This window comes from Heterocephalus glaber, unplaced genomic scaffold (assembly GCF_053883595.1).
Source record: "Heterocephalus glaber isolate CG9 unplaced genomic scaffold, H.glaber_assembly_v1.0 deba00001494, whole genome shotgun sequence".
Classification (NCBI taxonomy): domain Eukaryota; kingdom Metazoa; phylum Chordata; class Mammalia; order Rodentia; family Bathyergidae; genus Heterocephalus; species Heterocephalus glaber.
In genome coordinates this window covers 6480-29484 of record NW_028258318.1, presented here as the reverse complement: position 1 = coordinate 29484, position 23005 = coordinate 6480, and the positions used below count along the sequence as shown (strand labels likewise).

The 23005-nt window shown below is 44.7% G+C and overlaps 1 protein-coding gene across 22 annotated transcripts; it reads right to left on the bottom strand.

Moving 5' to 3' along the window:
* Positions 1 to 178: 178 nt before the first annotated feature.
* LOC147825758 (N-acetyltransferase 8F1-like) lies at positions 179 to 21851 on the bottom strand. Of its 22 annotated transcripts, none has more exons than XM_087184326.1 (5): positions 21602 to 21851; positions 18557 to 18656; positions 7886 to 8000; positions 1362 to 1952; positions 179 to 1213 (listed from the first exon to the last, which is right to left on the bottom strand). In XM_087184326.1, exon 5 carries the CDS (start codon positions 1138 to 1140, stop codon positions 451 to 453), a length of 690 nt encoding a protein of 229 aa, XP_087040452.1. In that variant the 5' UTR covers positions 1141 to 1213; positions 1362 to 1952; positions 7886 to 8000; positions 18557 to 18656; positions 21602 to 21851; the 3' UTR covers positions 179 to 450. The 22 variants fall into 22 exon arrangements, with proteins under 22 accessions (XP_087040452.1, XP_087040440.1, XP_087040449.1 ...); XM_087184314.1 differs by lacking the exon at positions 18557 to 18656 and adding an exon at positions 7202 to 7279; XM_087184323.1 differs by lacking the exon at positions 18557 to 18656 and adding an exon at positions 7202 to 7279 and having other exon boundaries at positions 21495 to 21611.
* Positions 21852 to 23005: the final 1154 nt, after the last annotated feature.

Genomic DNA, 23005 nt, shown 5'->3' with positions numbered 1-23005 from the left:
ATGCCATTATAATGCCAGGCCTCTGCCTGAGCTGTCATTTGTGAGCAGGATGAACCCCAGTGGATCTGAGAGTTCAGCCAAGCCAGGATATTTGCACAGGTCCTGAGATGCAGAGAGATGCTCAGCCCAGCCCAGAAGATACTGGCTGCTCTACAGGCTCATAAGTGAAACACGTGTATTAACATTTCACAGATTTTTTAATGCAACATTAGTGTGCTGTTACATAAAGGAAACATAGATAATCCAGAAAGACAGAATGGAGCAGAGTCATCCACTCCACTTTCAAAAATGCTAGATTCAGATGTGTTCAGTGATAAGATTCTATTGTTTATCCACTTAAATGTAGGATTGGCTTGTTAGTACAGCTGAGTCAATTGGATCCTGACTGAGATTCTAGGCTGGCCTAGAACTCATAGCAATCCTCCCACCTTTTCCTGGCGAGTGCACAGATCACAGAAGTGCACCACTATGCCCGGCTGTTGGGAGGTAGTATGTTAAATGAACTGTAGGAATAGCTACAAGCCTTGTGATAATGGAAAAGTAGAACTGGTTTGTCTCCTGGAAGCCCATGCGTAGGTAGAGGGCCAGGGCACTGTGCTGCACTATGCTGGTGTCAAGCACAACTTCATCATTTCCATGGTCCCGGGCAAACTGGAGGACAGTCCTGACCAGGGCTTTCGCTATCCCCTCTCCTCGGTGCTCCATGGCCACTGAGAGGTGAAACAGCTGCAACTGCTTCTTCCCCGGCGGGGGATTCTTCACCGGCAGAGCACACACAGTGCCCACCACCTCCCCTTCAGACTCGGCCACCCAGAAGCAAGAGCCACATGCACTCAGGTAGGATTTGGTGATGTCAGCCATGTCAGTGTGCAAACATGTGGCCACATACTGCTTCCAGGGGTATCTGACAAGAAGCTGCAGGGAAACAATGAGGGCGAAGCTGGACAAAAGAGCCAGCAGCCAGGATCCACAGGTCAGGAGTATGCACAGGGGCACCCCAATTAATAACACGAGGGTTTGGGGCAGCTTCAGTGTGTGGCGGAAGGTGGCAGGGATGTGCTCCACCATGCCCTGGTAGAACAAGTCCAACACTGGTATTCGGTCACTCTCCTGGTATTTACGGATGTGATAAGGAGCCATGGGGACACGAGTGTCAAAAATATCAGGGTGCACAAATGACCTCTAGACTTGATGGCACACCGTTTGAACAGACCTGGGAGGGAGAGGAAAAAGCCATGTGAGTCTCCCACAAACCATGGTCTTCTCAGAATAAGGGAGACCAGTTCAAGGCTACATTTTTCTTTCATCACTGATGGGAAAGCAGGAAACTAGCAGTGTGAGAAAGTGAGCATCAAAAACACCTGGTTAGAACATTGGTTTCTTCTCTTTCTAGCTGTTCGACCTTGAGCATGTCACTTAACATCTCTGAGCCTCTGTATCTTCATCTGAAAAGCACAGTAACATACTGCTGCTGAGGATTGAATAGAATAACATATATGAAGCACTGATATCCATAGTATCTTCCCCTCCACCCTCATTACCCTAACACAGTCTCTCTGGGCTTCTTGGCATATTGGGATGGCACCTGGGGCACCAGACCTCTGTCTTCAGGCCTTTGTTCCCTCCCCAGGTTCCATCCATTGCAGAAATCCTGTGATCCCCAGCAAAAGATCAACAAATCCTCCTGCTGAGGGTAAAGGCATAGGCTGCTGAGAAGGCAAAAGGGCCAAACTCTGAAATGGCCTGGCCTTTAGATCCCCAGTAATGTTCAGGGGCTCCTGGACCATATGGAGAGGCCTGACCTTCCACCCCTGTCCACTTAGCTGCTCTACTGTGGAGTGACAGTGTAGACGGTGGCCCAAGCTCTCAGGCTCCAAATGGCATTGAGAAGACACCGTCTAGGGCCTGTCGCCAGCTCTGGGAAGCAGACCTGGGTGCCACCTCGTTGGCTCCTGGGAATATACGTTAATCATAAATCCCAAGGTCAATGAGCTGAGTTGTTACTAAGCAGGGAGCCCAAGTCCATCCACCCATGTGATCTTTGCAGAAGTAACCTGGAGGGGAAAGCAGGGTTTGGACTGCTCCACAGACCTCACTCTCATGGGAGGACTGCCACCTTCCTCCTATTTTCTTTAGGAGGCAGAACCTCTCACTCAGCACACTAAGCCCTCTCTGAGGTCCACTTGGGTCCCCTGCACACTTCTGCTACGAGGCTCTAGACTGTTCCAGTCATCTTGGGCTCATTCAACAAGCGGCAGAGTCCAAGTTCCTTCCTCAAAAACAATGTCTGTTACATCTGTGCTTCTTCCTGGCCGAGCTGTACCTGGTCCAAGGAAGATGGATCCTGAATGATGTCTCATACTCATACGCCCTCCATCTCCCCTCCAGTCACCTCTTCAGCAACTGTGTGGAAACACCTACTGTCCTACAGGTGTCCTTCGCAGCCCCGAACACTGCAGATGTCTGGTCAATAGGAACCAGGACATTGGGCAGGTGTTTTGGGCCCTGGTGGTGCCTTAGAACGAGGGCCCTCATATTTTTTACTCAATTAAGTTGAATGTGTGCCTCACTAAGACTGACACAGCTAAACAAAAGTGTTGAGCTCTCTATGGAAGGGATGCTTGCCCTCCAAAAACATTCTTACCTCTCCCAACATACACTGTATCAGTTAGGATCCACTAGATGAACAGATTTAATATTAGTGTGTAGTGTGTATAACTAAGTGGGTGAGCGTGTGTGTGTGTGTGTGTGTGTGTGCGTGCTGGAGAGTGGAGGATCCAGTCAAATGTCAAAGGCCTGGAGCTCACTGCAGAGTCACCTGTGAGTCCCTGTCTGGATGTTGAAGGGTCTGCATTGGAAGGCTGAAGAGTCTGCTGGAAACCTGGAGATAGACATCCAAAGGCAATGATAAAGACTGGAGCTCTTCCAAAGAAGCAAAGAGGAAGACTTCCTTCTATTCCCTCCAGGCTACAGGCCTATTGGCAGTGCCACTGACAATTCCATGGAGAGGGATTTACCCTTGTATTGCATCATCATTTGGTCTGTACATGGAGTGTAGATCAGTGAGGCAGGAATGGTTTCAGATTCCCCCAGAGGTGAGTACAGCACCTGAACTGGACAGGGACCCCCAGATGCAGTTGTGCAGCTTGTGTACAAGTGCACCTGGCCAAGGAGGTCTAATATGAACTAAATTGAGCCTACAGAAATTGTCCAAAGGGGCTGGGGATTTAGCTCAGTGGTTCCGGTGCCTGCCTTGCAAGCACAAGGTCCCGAGTTTGATCCCTGGTCCAAAAAAAAAAAAAAAAAAAGAAATTGTCCAAAGCTCAGCCTGCCCAAGGAAAAAGTGCTTATTTCTACTTTTCTCCTAGGCATTGTTTCTCTAGTACCCTGCATTAATGGTGTGCAGGGCATGAAGGCAGAATCTACATCAGCGATCACAATGGAGCAGCTGGGTCAGAAAGAGTCAAAGTGATGCCTTGAAGGAGTGGGAAGCAGTTGATGTGATGAGACGTGGAACATCTCAAGGTGTATATGGGGGTAGAAAGGCAAGAATTAGAATGATTGAAGGGGGGGTGAGCAGGAGGAAAAGATCAAAGATGACAGCCAGAATCATGAGAACTTGTAGGAGGAAACAGGGAAGAAGCCAGAAATGGAAGGGCCAGGGCTGTAGGTGCTGCATCCAGCTACCTCACCTGGAGTCAGATGTTGGCACTTGGCAGCTGGAACTCAGAGCCCTGGTGGAGGCTGCTGAGGTTTTAGTATCTGTGACACGTACTCACCCCCCAAGGGTGATGTTTAACATCAAATCTGGGTGGTGAGTGTACTGGTAATATTGTATTATGTTCATTTTAATACTGTCTTTAAAGCCTTGACTTTTCAGCTAGAAGTTGAACCAGGAATCTAGGGACAAGAGCAGAGGGGTCTAGGGTACAGAGTGCTCCTAATGAGTCTGTGAAATATTAACCAGCTGGAAACCCAAGTCATGCTGAAGGGCAAGAGTCTTGTGCACTGCCCTTGTCCTCTGTCTCCCTATTTACTAGGTGGTTCCTAGGAGCCCCTAAACCTCCAGCGACATTCAGGATTTTCCTCTTTCCTGGACTTCACCATTGCCTCTGTATTTCTAACGGGCTCTCTACAGAAGCTTGGGTTTTCTAGTCAGAACTGGTTTCTTCATTCAGCAGGAAAGGCTGAGTGTCTGCCAGGTACCAGGCCTCATGTTTGGCAGAAAGGGCAGCAGATGTCGGAGGTGTGGTCACCTCCCTCAGACAACCCTGGGTGGTCCCAGAATACTAACATCCCAAAGAGGAAGAGATGTACTCTTGGAGCCCAAGTATATGAGTATCCCAGTACCGATGGACCCCTGCTGGGAGACTTAGTGTCCTGCTACCCTGCTAGAGGGCACAAATGTGCACCTAGAAGCTGAGGAGCAACTCCTCTGAGCACCGACCACAGCAAGGTTGTCCCTCAGGGTCAAGTGTTGCATGGGTGCTGGTAAGCCACAAAAAGTGTCAACCAAGTCTTTATTAACATATTTGCAAAGATAAGACCCTCAGAGTTAGTATTCTGAGCCCCCACTCTATGCCTCTCTGGTTGAGCTTATTATGGGACAGACAGTAGAAAGAAGTAGACTGTTGTGATTTGGGGCAATGGAAAAAGAATTAGGAAGATACTGGAAAACAGTGTAATTTAGGGCCTCTGAATTCTGTGACGATTTCTCACTGATTTCCAAATTAAGTGAGATACTTCATGTCACTCTTATTTCAGAAGACAATATATTTCCAAAGTTAATGTAAGCAGGAGAAATTCACTTTCAAATTCTCCCTACTTGGCCAGACTAGCTTCCTGTCATCTTTCTTTTCTTCCTTCCCCATCTTCAAATAAACTGTCTTTTAAACTTTTTTTTTTTTTTTTTGGGTACCAGGGATCGAAAGCGGGACCTTGCGCTTGCAAGGCAGGAGCCAGAACAACTGAGCTAAAGCCCCGGCCTCTGCTTCTTTAGTTCTTTACTGACACTGGGTTTAGGATCACTGGGAGCTGCATGTTCAGACAGAGCAGTGGCACAATGTGGCAGAGCAGTGGCTTTCTGTCCATCCTTGGACGTTAGTGTGGCATAGTGCGGCATGGTGTACAACCCTCCCTAGGTGTTACATTAACTAGGGCATAAACCAGGAAGGTAAGGCTTTGCCTCTCGACTTCTTTATTGAGCAGATATTTTATGATCTTGGTGGGCTGCTCAGACAGCATAGGAACGCTGCTCGCTCAACTGACTCATCTATGGAGACTCAAAGGCAGCAAAAGAAGACATCTTGACACCATAAGTGACCAACCCAGGAGTCTGGTCACAGATTAGCTGGGACCAACCCTCTAAACTGGCCCTGTACAGAGTGGCTATAGCAACCCGAGCTTTCAAAAAGTACATATTTAGCATGTTGTCATATTTCATCACTTTTTGAGACTGTATAATATTCCGCTCACTAAATACAAAATTTACTTACTCATTCTTTCATTGATAGACATTTGGGTTGTTTCTACTTTCTGGATATTGTTAAAAGTGCCATGATCATTTGTGTACAAGTACGTATTTGAATATCTATTTTAAATTCTTTTGGTTTGTACCTAAGAGTGAAATGCTAGCTCACAGAGTAAATCTATGTTAATATTTTGAGGAAATGCCAGTTTTCTGAGTAGCTGCACTGTTTTAGTTTTTCACCGCCAATATGTCCTATTTTCCTTTCAGCTTCAGCACTACTGCCTGTTATAAAAACAGAAGAAACACCTTTTATTTCTCAGGAAATTATTGGATGCCCAGCATAGTAAGAAAACATTTTTCTATCCTGCAAAATTTCATACTCGCAATAGCCAAAGGTGAAGGTTGGTATTAATGTTCCCAATTCATGAATGAGAAAATGAGACCCAGGAAGCTGAAGCATCCTACCCCAAGTCCCACATGAGAACTGGGAACTCAAACCTAGGTAGCTGGCTCCAAGCCAGAACCCACTGTTTTGCCTTTTCAGCAGGGCAGGCTAACCCAACAGGCATACGTTTGATGAGTGTTTGGTGAAGTGACCCACGGGAAGGCTCATTCCCCGAGAGAACCAGCTCAGTCTGGGGGGATGGAAGATAAACTCCTCAGGCCCCATCATGCCCATCCGACTGCCATATTTCATGCTTCTGCCCCAGCACCGCTTCTGACTGCTCCCAAGCAGATGAATTTTGTCCCCATTTCCTCCTCTGGGGCCTTTGAAAACACTTCTGTTGCTGCCCTTTGTTACTTATTTAACTCAGACTTTATCTTATTACAGTTATTTGCAGATTAGGCATTAACAGTTACAAGTATCCTGACAAGCTAATTTATCCATCTCTCAGTTGCCCATGGAAGCTGACTGTAAAAGGTAATTATAAAGACATATTTTGGAGTCACTGTTATTCCAAAATGTGTAGCATTTGAGAGAAGCCTCAAGAACATTCACTACTGGCTTCTAAGAGGAGCACTTTTCTTCCTTAAAAAAGGGCATGGATGTAGCTTTATACTAGAACACTTGCCTAGCATGCACAAAGCCCTAGGTGCAATCTTCAGTAGACCAAAAAATAAAAGGGTAAAAAGAATTTTCTCTTGGAGAAGACATTACATGTTGGATTCTCAGAAGAAGAGATAAATCAATTTGGGCTCATTTACCTTAGGCTCCAGGGAAGAATATCACCTCCTGACTTTTCATCAGGACTCCTAACAATCTGCTGTGCTCCTAATGAGAACTCACAATTTCAAGGAGATGAGTGAAACAAAACAATAACAATTTCAAGGGGATAGATGGATGGGCCATGCTTGATAGAGTGTTCAGAAATCCTAGGGAAAGTTTCCAGTGCTACACAGAAGAAATGTTCTCTAATCTAGCCTTGTAACAAATTTTCTAAAGGAGAGGACATAAGGTCCCCAAAAACAGGTATAAGTGGAGATTTTGTAAATGTGGATAACCAAAGGCAGAATTACGAAGATGTGATGGGGAGAGGGCAACGAGTTCAGGACAGGAACCATGCTGAGCATGGTGCCTCAGGCCTATAATCTCAGCACTCAGGACCCTAGGCAGTAAAATCACCATGAGTTTGAGCCTAACCTGGACTAGAACTTGAGTTCAAGGAGAGCCTAAAATACATAGCAAGACCTTGCCTGAAACAAAACTAGAAAAGGAAAGGAACCAGGTACCTTACTGCTTATAGGTTTTGTATGGAAGAAGTTGTCGGAACTGCGCTGGGCAACATAGCAGCTGTCCTGAAAAGAGGTCTAGAGAAAAAAGGCAGAATGAATACCAGCCTCACTCTCTTCCTCCCCTCCTCCAATCTCTGCCACCCTGCTTGCATAGGCTTCGGTGGGCCCCCTCAGGTGGAAGCCAAGGTAAAGTTTTCCCTTGCTGTACTAATACATATACGTCAGTCTCCAGAACAGAGCACCGTGAGAATCGGTAGTGCGTGGAGCGGGAAATGGAAGACACTTAGCACACAGAGTTGGGAAAACAACTCACACAGCACCAGAGGAATGGATAAAGAAAATGTGGTGTTTTTGCACAATGGGGTACTATTCTATCACATGGAAGGAAAAGTTGAGTCTTTTACAGGAAAATGGATGCACCTGGAAACCACGATGTTCAGGAAAATAAATCAGACACACAAGCTTACAAATCACATGGTTTCTCCTATACCAGAAACCCAAATTATAAATAAAGGTTAAAAAAAACTAGGTAATAAAAATCTGAGATCTTTTGTTTTGCAAATGAGAATGGATAGAATGAGGGGGAAGGGAGAGAACAGGAAGTAAAAAGAATTAAGATGTGCTGTGTACATGTACCAACTCCTCACAGTGCAAATCATCATTATGTACTCAAACACATACCAATAAAAAATTTATACTAGGCACGGTGGCACATTCCTGTAATTCCAGTACTCAAGGGGCTGAGGCAGAAGGATCACTGTGAGTTCCAGGCCAGCCTGAAGTATGTATCGAGATCCTGCATGGAAGAAAAAAAATTTTATAAATAAAAAGAAAAACAAGACATCTGGACCACACAACTTTGAGGGTTACACAACTGTACTCATTCGTAAGGCATCCAACTTATAAGATTATGGATTACCCTACACTGAGACCAATGCAGAGTTGCACTGCATTCAGAAAAACAAAGCCAGGAAAGAGAAGCAGCTGCAGTGCCAGCATAGCTCCCTACTCCAGAGGACTACGGAATTAAACCATCAGGGGTAAATCCACATGTGGATGGCAGCAGAGACCTTAGAGCTAGTGAGCCACTAGGCTCTTCTTTAAAAAGAGGCTCAGGGCTTAGAGCAGTTCCTATAGTTGAGAATTTGGAGGACTAAGGACATTGCCACTACAGTTACAGCCATGTGTCCCCAGGCCTAAGGAGAACAGGGAGGATCAATGTCATCTGAATAGTGTCCCTTCTCCATCTTACCCCAGAGCACACTCAAGACTGCTATCTTTGGGCTTTAATGTACAACCCTGTGACTAAGGAGCCAAATATGTGTGACCTATCAATCTAAATCCTTTTCTTCCAATACCACATCCCCTCCAATAAGGGTGCATTTGCTGAAGGAGCACTTCAGCTCTGAACTCACCAGGCTACTCTAAAGAGTGTTGCTCTAAATTGGCTCAAAAATACTCTAAGAGACGTGGGGACTTATATGAACTTTTCCCCAGAGAATGGCAGTACTTTTATTTTTCTTCAAAGTCTCACACAGAGTTGAAAACATTATCTATCGTTATGGAAGCAAAACCTTTACAAACTGTCTTATGATTTTTCACTTATTCCAATTATTCTTAGCTTAGTCTTCTTTGCATCCTCTAGCAGTAGTTGGATCGAGTTTTTATTTTCTCTTCATGTTTTTAAAGCGTCTTTAGATAGTTGGTATTTAAAGGCATTGTTGTTTTCTAGTTCCAAAATTCTGTCTCACATTGGTTCAACCTGGTGCCCATACAATCTTCTGGATTTCTGATTTAAGCCATTCTGTGCACTCTAATTCTTTGGTCAACTGGTCACTCATGTTTTGTGTCATTTTGTTTAGCTCATCTTGCTTTCTATTAGTTTCTTCTGAGAGCTCCTGAATCTTTTCGGTTATTACTTCCATTACATGTTCAGTTATATCTTCTCTAATCCCCCTAGGTGTCACTTTGAACTGTTTTCTAACCTCCTCTGCTTTGCTTTTGGGTAATGTGTGTGTGTGGTTTATACCATTCCGCCCCTTGGTGCCTCCTAGATTGGCTTCAGGGGACTTGGGGGTTTAAAGAGCTGTTTTGTTGCCTTTTCCTCCCATGTTTGTATGGTTTTTATTTGTCTGATCTGTTTTGATTTGAGGTCTGTGGACGCTTCTAGTCTAAAGAGTCTGTTGCTAGTATTGAGATCTCTTTAGGCACTTTTCAGTGATGTATTTTGCCCATGACTAACTCTCATCCTTTGTCACAGCGATGAGATTTGACTATGTTAGACATTTTGGGAAAAGAGGATGTAGTTTAGTTAGTCCAGCAACCAAGTTCTCTGGGAATGTACTCTATCTAGTGTTGTCAATGTCACAAAAGCAATCTGAGTGCTGGCTCACAGAGAAATAGTGACAATTATGTGACTGTATAAATATGAAATGAAACAGCTACAGTAGTATTATCTGAGACAAATTAGATATTAATATACCAGAAGAAGCAGTTATGTACCACCCTTTTTCCTAGGGAAGAAACTGTCAATATTTATGTAAACATTAAGGCAACTCAAGTATTGACTTACAGCTAATATGTACAGAATGTAACAGCTATCTCTCTGCTAGTAGTAGAAAAGAATTTAACAGTAACTTTACAGAGTTAACTCTGTAAATAATTAACAAAGCTTTGTGGTTATACTACTAACAATTTAGGGTTTGGGAAAGGGGAATGCAAAAAAAAAACTTTGAATCTTCAAATTCTATGATATGAGACAGAGGAGAGAGAAATGGTACAAAGGATCTTCTTGGGAAGTAGAAGGATGTCCACAGAATGGGGTAAAGGCAGGACAAAAAACTGGCAAGAAATAGAAGATAACTGCCACTTGCCTCACAAGTGCAAGGTCCCAAGTTCGATCCTTTGATACCAAGAAATAGAAGATAAAAGAAAAAGAGGGAGAATAAAGAAACAACTTATACAGAGAGTAAAAAGAAGAGAGAAATAATTAAGGGGAGAAAACTGAAAAGGGGGAAGTGTGGGGGGGAAACAAAAATAAATGAAAAATAGATTAGAAACAAGGCTGAAGGACAAAGGAAGATTATCCAAGCCTCAGGAAACTGGTGAAGACAGGAGGGAAGGAAAGCACAAGAAAACAGAAACAAGAACAAAACAAAACAAATCTTAAAAAAAAAGTTCACACTCACAGAATAACAAAAACAAACTGAGAAAAATAACCACACAAACAAAAATTTTAAAAAATAAAAGCAAAGAGAAAGAGAAATCTCTCTGTGATTTCAAGTCTGTGGTTGTCTTCTGGGATCCACCATTTTGTGGCAGTGTCCCATGCTAGGCATAACTCTGCTCTAACTGGTACACAAAGGAGGCAGTCAAAGCTGAGTTCCATGCTAGCCAGCAAGCCAGCAGTAGGCTTATCATGGAATTCTTCTAGAACTTTTAAATCTCTAGGAATTCAGGCTGAACTGGCCCTCTGGTCACGGGGGTAGAGTCTCAGTCAGTTTATCTTATAACACTCCTGGTATTTCTTGGTGGCCTGAGCATGGCTCCCTGACCTTGAACATCTCCTATGGTTGTCCCTCACACAGTCACTGTGGGAGTTAAACATTGAGAGTCCTGAGATGAAGCCAACCCACAGCTGCTCTGAGTCCCAGGTTCAGTTGGCTCCTCCCTAGAATGGCATCTGACCAAGCACTGTCTCCAGGGAATATGGCACACACTTGGACTGGCACCACATACCAGGTGTTGTAGCACACAGCATCCACTGCCCCATTGCACTGGTGCATTTCTCCCTGAAGCCCTCTGGAGTCACTCACTTTCACTAGGTCTCTTAGATTCAAGCTGGGAAAAAAGTGCAGATTACCCCTCCCTTTTTTGGCATTGTGGTCTGTCTCTTCAGTTTTTCTGTAGGCTCCAATTTTCTGATCATATGCTTCCGGGGTCCCAGGGATCCATCTCCTTCTTTTCTTCCCCAAGTTGTTATTCTCCAGTGTTTGGATTCCAAATCTTGGAGAGGCTGATTTGTTCCTGCTTACCACTCTGCCATCTTCCCAGAAGTCCCCCAAACTGTCTTCTTAATGTACAAATTAATAAACATGAGTTCTGTTGCACCAGGAGTCCACCATCCCAAAATGGAAGCATGCTTAGAAGTTACAGTGCATCACTGGTAAGATTACTGTAAGATGGACATCCTGTACTCGGCTGTGCAGAGTGCAAGCTGGCAACATTCTGGTATTAAGCCCCATGAAGGACTTCATATCCTCTTCCCCATGACTTCTACTTGAGGGAAGTTAGCCTAAAGGTATAGAAACATGTGCAAAGATTTGTTTCCAAAGAGAAAGGGTTGTTCTTAATTAGAGAAGACTAAGAGACATGAGGACCAAACACAATGTAGGGTGAAATGCCATGACAGCAATTTACATTGAAATAATTTAGCAAATAAAGGATGGGGTGCGAGTGTACATGTCTGTGTGTGTACATGGATAAACATGCATATAGCAAATATTAACTGATGATAAATTCAGATGAAAAGTACTATGATGTTCATTTTACTATTTTCAATATCCTGTACATTTGAAATACAGTCGAGAGACTAAATCATTTTCCTCATTTATAAAACTCTGGGGCTGTCACTAAAACTAAATGCGACAGTGCACATGAAGTACTCAGAACAATGCCTGGAACACAGTAAGCATGCAAGAAATGCTGATAGTTGGGCCGGGGATTTAGCTCAGTGGTGCTGCCGCCTGTCTTAGCAGGGCAAGGTCCCAAGTTCAAGCCCCAGTACCTAAAAAAAGAAATGCTGATACTGTATTTTCTAAGGATTTCCACCTCACCACTCTGCAGCACATTGTAGGATCACACTTCCCCACCATCTTTCAAGTTGGTGTGGCCATGGGACTGACTTTGGTCAGTGAAACAAGATAAGCAATCTCTGTTACTTCCATATGGAAGAAACTCACAGTGCTCCCCTTTAGCTATGCAGTGACCCAGGAGCACAGGCTGAAATGAAGTCTTCAGCATCTGGGTTCCTAAGTCACTACGGTGAATTGCCAGAGCCTGCAATACTGATTATGCCCAAAACATGCTATAAGCAGTGCAGGATGCAAAGAGTTAAATCCCTCAACTGGCTTAAAGAAGTGAGTCTGACTGAAGCTACATGACTCACAGTAGTACCTCATGAGTACTGCGGTAGGGCGCAGGTTAATATGACTTCCCCGCTCACGGCCACAGCCGAGACCAGAGTAATAGGCTATGAAGCTGTGGGGCTAATACAAGATAACATCCATAGCTGAGGTTGGAGTAATCGCACCCAAATTCCATTCCTACAATTAGTGCCTTCATAGCTTGATGGACAATGCTCTAATTACAACCACATATTTTGTCTATCTTGCTTCTAATTTGAAAATGCTTTGACTTCTCTTTAAAGCCTTGCCTGCATTAGTTTCCAAGGTGATTTCACATTCTACACATCTACACATGCACCTTTACCTTGGTTGATGAATAATAAAATTCCGCCAAAGGGCAAGTGGGGGCTAGAGACTTACTGCAGGAGTGTCTAGCAGTGAGTCTTCCTATTGAAGACTCTGCTATATTTCTGCTATATTCAACCAACTAGCTTTTAAAAAAATTTATATATATATTTATTGGTACATTTTAGGTATACAATACATTTACATTTATCATTGGGTGTTTGTACCAGAACATGATGTATCTTAGTTCTTATTTTTTCTCCCATTCCCTGTGCGCCCTTCACTCCCTCCACCCTTCCCTATTTACAGACTTGGATTCCATTTTTTTTTCTTTCTCATAATTTTTCCTTTCCCTTCTTCCCTTTCCCCTTCCCCTCTCGCCATCCCCAAACCCTTGGACCTTTTCCTGTTTCAAATTATCAATTATTCATTTTAATCATTTTCATCCTTATTTACACTTTCAATTTCTCACACTAGAGAAACTATTTGGTATTTACACATGTGTGTCCTATTTATTTCACTTAAGAGTATGGCCTCAATATGCATCCATTTAGCTATAAATGTCTCTAGTTTCTCATTCTTTATGGCTGAGTAGTACTCCATTTTATTAAAAAAACCACATCTTCTTTATCCAGTTTCCAGTCGATGGGCACTTGGGCTCTTTCCAAGCTTTAGCTATTGCAAACTGTGCCGCTATAAACATAGGTGCACATGTATCACTGTGGTATGATTCCTTTAATTCTTTGGGGAAGATTCCCAGTAGGGGAATAGCTGGGTCAAATGGGACCTGTAGTCCTAGTTCTTTGAGGTATCTCCATACTGATTTTCATAGTGTCAACCAACTAGCTTTAAGAACTGTTTGTCACTGCAGCTTACCTAACCCACAAGTCCACAAACTATAAACCTCCAATCAAATTCTGCCCATCACTTCTTTTTGTAAATCTAGGTTGACTGGGACACAAGCATGCTCTTTATGTATTATCTGTGGCTGCTTTGCACTATAACTGTATTTGAGTAGATGCTCTGGACACCCTACGGCCTACAGGGGAAAGAATATTTACTGTGTGGCTCTTCAAAGAAGAGCTCCTCTTTTCTGACTCTCAACTGAATTTATCTTGACTGACACAATCAAATACATAAAATAAAGTGACAAAAATCCAATCATTTATCAAAACATGAATTTACACTAGCTGTATGATCTTGGGCAAGTGACTTAATATTTTTACAAGCTTTTAGTTGCCTCCTGGGTAAAGTGAGGGTAAAAGCAGCATTTACATCATAAGGCTGGTTGTGAGAATTAAATGAAGGCATGCAAGGAAAATACTGAGGAACAAGATCCAGAATCTTGGAAGGGGAGTGCTGGAACAGGTTGAGGTAAAGTGTGGGATATGAACAGTTGGATATAAAAGTACTAAGGTAAGAACCCAGTACACTCATTATAGACACTTACTAAATGCTTGTAATTTTTCTTTTAATTATATAAAAAGTATATTTCAACAGATTTAGAAGTCTTCAAAACCAAACCAAAAGAAATCTGGCAAATACAGCCTCTGTTGTGGAGGTAGGAGTCTTTTTTCCTTTTGTCTAAAGTCACCGGCACACGGAGATGGGCAGGTACCCTGGATGAATACAGACAAATGCTCTGTGACCCACAGTGCAGGTATATCCTCTACCTGAGAACAGGTTACTGTTTGTTAGGAGATCTAGGAGCAGTTAGATGAGCTGGCTGTTACAACATGATCTTTCTTCTGTCTTTAAAACTCTTAGCAGATTGCCCGGCTGAACATCACACTCAAGTTGTAATACTTCTACAATGATGAAAGTGTTTTCTTTCTCTCCTACCCTGTCACAGAGGCTTTCTAGGTGAGAAGCTGGCTTTCTTTCGTCTTTCTTTCTTCCTTTTCCTCACTTTCTTTCTCTCTCTCTCTCTCTCTCTCTCTCTCGCTCTCTCTCTCTCTCCCTCCCTCCTTTCCTTCCTTCCTTCCTTCCTCTATTTCACCAAGGCCAGAAGACTTTCTCTGGGGGATCCTTCAGCAGGAAACAAGATTAGAAAAAATGCCCATTTTGCATCTAGCTCAGCCCTAGCAGAAACTCTGGGCTTCCTGGGATCCCCTATTTCTGGAGAAAAGGAATTCAGAGCACTAGCATTTCTGACTCTCCTGGGCCAATGTCAGTTTCCCTAAGCTCAGTGATACCCTGTACTCTCCTGCATCACAAATAACACACTGGGCCTGGCGAGGATAACCTCAGGGGTCCTCAGGATGGGATCCTGAGGGCTTTAGGTCCCAGGAAACAGGCTTAGAGATGGCACAACGAAGGACAATGTTGTTTTCAATGCTGTTGCCAGACAAGTCAGGAATGGGTCAAAGTAAATGTGAACACAGAGGAAAAAGATGCAGCTTTCACATGGGAATCTGATAGTGTGGGGATGTGATGGGCCAAGGGATACAGAATGCCATAACCTTCTCCCTGGGCCCAGGAACTTCTGGGATGAGCCATGTGCTCATGTGTTTTAGTCCCTATCATATACATAGGATCTTCACCCAGCTGAGGAAGACCAGTGTCCAGACTGGACTGAGGACCAATGGCAGGGTTCTGGCTGAAATGAAGGCAGCTGCTAGGGTGGAGGAGGTCTGGGAGACAAGGGTGCAGAGCTTGCCCTGTGGTCCTGTTTACCTCCCAGGCTTTGTCAGTCACCTAGACCTGTCTTTCTGCATCCCTCTGGGGAGATGTTTCCAGTATCTCCCTACCTGAGTGGGCGCCAGGAAGAAAGGCTTGAATTCTGCCAAGGCACTGCTGTAGATGACGACATATACTAGGAGCCCTCACATGGTCCCTGGACAGGTGTTACTGTGTGAGGTCTTCCAGGCCTGACTGGCCTGAACCTTTGCTCCAGATATAGGCACCCAACCACTCACCTCCCTTTCCAGGTATGCCCCATACTCCCCTTAGTCCTGGGCCCATAATATATAGCACCACACCTTCTCTATGCTTCACTGTCCATCCAGATGGCAGGTGGGGAGCATCTGCTTGAGCTACTTGTCCTCTGCTGCCCTGAGCTACACAGCATTTACTCCAGCTATAATTTAAGGGCAAGACTTTTGATGGACACAGGTGTGGTCACCTGTGGACACAAGACCAGACTTTCCAGGTGATACAAATTCTGGAACTCAGTTTGTGGAGGACCACCTGACTTGGGCGCTTGAGGCCAATGTCCTGCACCAGTCCTACCAGCTTGTGAAGACTTCCTATCATCCCTATCTGGCCACATTCACTGAAGGCTACATTTCCAACCACATCCTTTATACTAGGTTCCTTCTGGGACACACCTTCCAATACCACCCTGTTATAAATGAACTCATCCTAGGCCAGCTGCCCACTCCCTTCCCCTTCCTGGGCTCCAAGATTGTTCATCAATTCCTAGTGCTTCTAAGTGCCCTAGATATATATTTGTTCTTCTTTTTAGTAGCACCAGCAAAAAGAGGTATTTGTCAACAGTTCATCTCATTCCTGGTTCCACATTTTCTTATCACCTTCTAGCACACTCTGAATACTGGGTACACATATTCATGTTTATTTCTACTTAGTAAGCCAAAAAAAGCAGAGATAATTTCCTCTTGGGTCCACTGATGTATCTTAAATATTCAGAGCAAGCCTCCCCCTGGTAGGTACACAATCAAAGTGTGTTGATGACTAAAAAACACATAAGCAACTTGCATACTCCAGAAACTGCAGAGAGACATATTTACTGGAAAACTAGAAAACTCACATTCAAACTCCCTCTCACCATTGCACTGGCCCTTTCTTTTTTTTAATTTTAATATAATACAAGATTTTATATACTGACCCTTTCTAAGAAATACTATTTGTAATTTTATATTCTGAAGGTAAGGCCCTAATCATCTATGCATCAGGCTTACACAATCAAGATATGCTGTGAATTAAGATGTGCCTATTGGACAATGTATAGTTTTTATGGTCAAACACACTTAGTTGAAATTGGAGTTCCACTTCCAGTATACATCTTTCCTCTGACCTCTGTTTCTAATTTGTACAGTAGGTGTCAAATAGGCACCGGTCATTGGCTCGAGGGTGCCACCACCATAAAACAACCAATTACCTCTTAGATCTCTCTAACTTATCAGGTCCTTGTGCATTCGGAGCATTTCTCTCTTCTTCTAATTTCTACCTACTGAAATCAACTTAATACGTAAACCGTGAGACATTTAGTACATTCACAATATTGACCACCACCCCCTTTAATCGAGTCCTGAATCATTTCCCCTCACACAAAAGGTAGCTTGCACCCCTGTAGCCATTGCTTCCCATCTTCTCTTCTCCCCAAACCCCGGTTACCTTAGTTTGTCAGGACAACCTGCTTTGGATTTGCATGTCTTGACTGAGACATTATGGCAGAATTTCTTCCTTCTCACATACAGTGTCCCAGTCAGATTCCTCTTCATTCTCCTGTGGCCCTTAGCCCCTTCCATGACTAGTCATTTCCTTCTCTAAGGCACAGGAATGGGACATATATCTGCACAGATTTGGGCCCCTGCTCTGATCCTTCAGGAGGAACTGGAACAGCCCCACCAGCAGACTGTGCATTTGGTCAGGGAGGAGGAACAGGGAGGAGCCAGTCAGATGACCTGGCTTGGCAGCCTCAATGGAGCAGGACAATTCCTGACAATCTCCTCCTCTTGGAATTTGGCATCTATAGTGTATACAGAGAGAGAAGATGTCCAGTGTGAGCACACATAACAATATCAGTCTTGAGAACAAAATAAGATTTCTGCCCACTGTTGGTTTCAATAGGTGTGGAGGCAACATACCCTACTGTAATGAGGAACACACTGTGAGGAGCGAAGGACTCAATCTCCATGTTGGTCACAATGCACAGGATAAAGGGCTTCCTTCCTACTCACCAGTTATCTTTCCAATCAAATTCTCCTTGCCCCTCTCCAGAAAACTGCTGTGCTGAACCCACAAAGGTATGGAGGAAGAGAGGTGAAGGACATCAAGCCAGACAAGAGAATAGGAGTAATTTACAGCAGAATTGAGCAAAAAATTGCAGGTTTGGGTGACTGGGGAGTGCAAGGGCTACAGAAATGGAAAGCAAGACTGCAGGGTTGGGTGTGGATACCAAGAGCACAGGATGTGTCCCTTGAGGGAGCCTACACTAGTATACGGTAGGAACCCTGGATTTCCTACCTGGTCCCCAGGAGACCTCCGTCACCTCACTATGACAACATTTCCATCCTGGCCTTTCCTTGGCCTCCCTGACAGTCTGGCTCCTTAGCCTGAGCAGGGTCTGACTATGTGTGCCTCCAGTTAGCAAAATGACTTTTTCTGCTACTGAATAAACCATTCTACTCAGGGACCACAATGTGTCTCTCTTGTGTTCACCCTGGCCTTATACACATTTGCAACTCCTCCTGAGGGTGATCACTTTGGTGCATGAGAATGGAGGTAGCAGATGGGGGAGACTACCTGGGCTCCCCCTACTCATTCACAGTGACTGTCATGAGCACCACTAATAAGTGAGAAGCTGTACCAGAGTTCTGGAAGTAACATACACGTGATGTGAACAGTCCTGGTTGAGTGAAACAGGAACACAGGTGTACACAGGCTTGAGCTTTCAGAGAAGTACAAAGCAACTAGACCTAAAGGAGCGGGATGGGACAGCAGATGGGGCTGCAGGTGCCATCAGCACCAAGGGAAAGCAAACCACAATAGAGAGAGAACAGGTGAGGCCTTTGGTCCTGGGTAATATTACTTGTCTTTTGAACAAGCCCCTGAGCATGGCAAAGGGTCTTCATGATAGAGAAATGGGACTGTAACATAGCCACATGGTAAGACTGGGTTGGGGAATGCCATAACTGACCTCTCAGTGGAGAAGACAAAAATTCGAGGGAAATGACCCCTCATTTGATCAGCAGGAGCTCAGCCTCAGGATTGGGGATGACACAGTGAGAAGGCTACTGCTGGAACACAATGAAGGTCAAATGGGTCATGACTTTAGCCAAAACCAAGACTTTTGCATAGGTTCCTGAGACTCTTCAAAAGGGCATCCCAGTGTCAGAGATGAAGCTGGCAAAAGGGCAGACCTGCAGTCATACCCTCAGACTCACCCTTGTTTTGGAGGCTTCCAGGATGACATGACCCAGCCTGGGGCACTTATAAATCCTGAAGTGCGTAATCATTTAAGAAGGGGGGCTGGAACTATGATACATCCGAATGTGGGCATATTAGGGACCACACCCACCCCACACTGTCTTGCTGGACATATAGTAATGCTCTATGTCTGATCTCCCTTAGCAATCTGGGTCACATGACAAGTCTGTCCAGCACTAGGACTTTTCACTCAGGTTGACCCATGATAAGATAGTTCACTCCAGCCTCCACTTCTTTCCCCTTTTCAAGAATAGGAGAATACCCTAGATGGGGTGCTTCACTGCTACAATTCTTCTCATAGTGCCACATCCTTTACTGTGTGTCTGTACAGCTCCTCTCAAACCAAAGCAGCTCCATTTCTCCCCAAGTCAGGTAGATTTCCACACGCTACACCTGCAAACCTTGCACAGAATGTCTGGCCTGCTTTCACACTGGTAGCTTTTAACCCTGCTTAAGGCTACTGCTGGAACACAATGAAGGTCAAATGGGTCATGACTTTAGCCAAAACCAAGACTTTTGCATAGGTTCCTGAGACTCTTCAAGCTGCCCACCCTAGTCCAGCAAAAAAAAAAAAAAGTATTAATAAAAGCTGGACTGTAGAGTCATAAAATAAACACATGTGTATTATTACTTTCTGTTGATTTTAATGTAACATTACCCTGGTGCTAAACAAGTGAGACACAGGCATCCCAGAAAGGCAGAACGGAGCAGAGCATCAAAAACCCAACCTCACAAAAAACAACAAAAAGAAAACCCCAATCTCACTATCAAACATGTTCAACTCTGATGTCCAAAGGCAATGAGCTTTTAATGGTTATGCCACTGGAGTGTCAAGGTTTGCTTGTTACTATAGAAGAGGCACTTGGATCCTGACCAAAACACAAGCTAACAGATCACAGGCCAACTTCCTGAGTAGAAGAAAAGTGGTCCATTAAATGAATTAAATGAATAGCCACTAGCCTTTAGATCCTGGAGGTGAATGAATGGCCTCTCTAAACCTGTGTCTTCATCTGAAGAACAAGGAAAATAACACTTGTTTTCTATGATTGGGTGAGAATGAATAAAGTTATATGAAGCACTGGTATACAGTTTCTGCCCTTCCACCCTAACTTCCCTATTACATGTTCTCTGAGCATCTTGGTATGTTGGGAAGGAACCTATGGCACCCAGACCTCATGCTCCTAGCTCTCTGTTCCCTCCAAGGTTCATGGATGGCAGAAACTCTGTTTCCAACCAGCACTTTCAGCAAAGTCTCCCCACCCGCAACTGTATAGATTTAGACTGCTGAGATGACAAAAAGGCCAAAGGGTTGCACTTGGGCACTCCAGGCCTCCACTTAGACTCTGCAACCTGTACCAGTGTCCTCTAACCTGCTACCACAGAGTGTCCCGGGCAACTTCAGTTCTCAGCCTCCAAGTCTCATCCGACAGAAATTGACTAGGCCCTGTCACAGTTCTGGTAAAAAGAAATGGGTCCCCCTCATTGACCTAGGTCATGGAGCTAGAATGTGACAGAGCAGAGAGCCTAGGTCTCTTCACCTTTGTAAATCCTGGGGAATTAACCTGCAGGATCTCAAAGAGTGTGTAGGATTCCTCTCCTCAGGAGAAGCTGCCTCTGCTTTTCCTGTTCTCTCAGGCCACAACAGGTCTCATCAGACACACTCAGAAAATTCTGAGGTCTTCCCAAGTGCCCTGCACCCAAGTGCTAGGAGCTTGGAGACTCTGCCCCACACCCTGGGATCTCTTGTCACAGCCACAGTTCACATCCTATGACTCAGCAACAAGGTCCTACACAGCAAAGATTATCCCTGCTGAAAACTGGGCAAAGACCTGATCCATGACAAACGGATCCCGGACAGCTCCCCACATTCAAGCTACCCCTACCCCTGCCGCCACACCCACACTCCCATCTTCTTCCTCACCTTCATTCAGTCCCTCAAGAGCAGTGCGTGCAGTGACAAGTGACACCCAGCTGACAGGCACTTGCGGTGGTTAGGTACAGTGTGCTCTGGTGGTGGCTAAGCTCCTTTCACAAGGTAAAACATGTCATTCTGGTGACCTGACAATAAGCCCTAACTTTACATCACCTGTCCTTACCTTTCTGCTAGTGCTGCAATGGCCCTCTCTCAGGTTCAACTCAGCAAGCTCTTCAACAGGTCCTTTCTCTCTCTTCCTTCATCTCTTATCCTGACTCATTCCACCTTCCCTCCCTCGGTGTCTCCGACAGAGCCCAGAGCCTGGAGTCAAGGCCTCTATTGTATGAGCTCCTTCTGCTACTGAGCACAACCTTAACGAATCTTTCGCCCATCCGTGCTCGGGTTTTTTGTTGTTGTTGTTTGGTACCGGGGATCTAACTCGGGATTTTGCGCCTGAAGCAGGCGCCGGAACCCCTGAGCTAAATCCCCGGCCCCCATCCGTGCTGTTTTTAAAAAGACAGGTCTCGCTGTTTTTCCATGCTGGCTTTCAACCCCTGGGCTCAAGCGATTCTCCTGCTCAGCCTCCCTAGTAATGGGGACCACAGAGGCGAGCAGAGTTCCTGGGCTGCTTAAGAGTTTTCGGTCTCTTCGCCAAACTTTCCTTATTGGGGGGGAGAGGCCGACTGGATCATAATTTCCATGCTGGAGTCCCAGGGGTGGCCTTCGTAGGTACCTGATGAATATCGGCGGAGTAGCCACGTGAACATTAAACTGGTCAAGCTGCCAGGGGTTTGGGCTTCCCCTCCTAACCGCGCTGGCTAATCCCGGACAGGAACTCACCTTTGCTCCTGGTCCGTTCCCGAAAAATCTCCCCTAAGGAAACAAATCCCTCTCCTTTGGGGTGTGGTCCCCAATCGTCACCCTACCGGAACCAGTTTTCTGTCTCCACAAAGCTTTCCTGGGACTTGGTGGTCGTGGTCGCATTATTCCCGTCACCTAACCCTTCCCCCCAAGTCTGAGTCCGGTCAGCAGATAGCAAGGCTAACAGATCCTAGTGCAACGGAGGCGGGAAGGATCTAGGGCGGAAGCGGAAGTGTGCTCCTGAGTTCCAGTTGTGTTCCAAGCCTAAATTGGACTCGCCGGGAACGTCCTCCAATTTCTGTACACAATATTGACATCATCAGATCTATATAGCCATTTCCACTGCTACAGATTCCACAGTTCATTTCGAGGACAGTGGAACTAAGTTTCTTAATGCTCTGACAGTAGTCATTTAGAGACAGTCCTGGTGATATAGGGGGAATAGATGGAAATCCCAAACCTGTTAGATATCCCAAACGGAATTCGTGTTCTCTAAAATCGAAGAATGAATTCTGGGGACAACGGAGGTTAGAGTAGGGAGAATTTATTGAGGGAGAGGTGGCTCCTGCCTGAGAGGGACAGGAAGGGACACCTGGAAACTGGGTTGCCCACAGACCCTGCTTCTCAAAGGTGTCTTATGGGACAAAGCCACAAGATGAGGTGGGTTCAAGGTGGGACAAAACTATAGCCAACTAGTAAGATTACAAGTACAATCACTTAGGTAATATTGGTCCAATGAGAAGTCACAAGGTGAACATGAGATGGGATAAAACTATGATCAACCAGTAAGATTACGACAAGTATGGTCACGTAGGTAATGGTGATTAAATGGGAATCCAATGGGGAAGCAAGTCACATAGCAAGCATATAAGTAATGAACATGGATTTCTGGTAAAGAATGGGTCAGGGATCTTTCCTGGAAGGGGTGGGTTAAAATCTTGGTCTCCCACCCAGGTGATTGATACTAGAATATCAATCACTGCTAATCATCCCCAGGGAAAGTACCAGGGTGTAGCTGTTTCTCTTCTTTTGCAATGCAGACCTTCAATGAATCCTTGAGGGCCGGCTCTTTCTGACTACAAGGTGTCTTATTAACTTACCTATCTACAATATTGGAGCTGACTTAGCTCAGTGTCTTGTGAGATTTAAAACACAGGGTGACAGTACACAGATGAGATAAGGCTCTTTCTCTTATGTAGGTTCCAAAAGGTCAGTCTCTTTATCTTGAGTAGGTCTGGAAGTTTGATGCATAATCTTTGTATAACCTCCAAGGGAAGATAGAGGCTATAAATTAATTTCCATTTAATTATGGTAAAGCTCATCTTTATCAATACAGTACTTTGCAGAGAAACAAATTTAGCTTTTGGGGGAGGATATGTACTA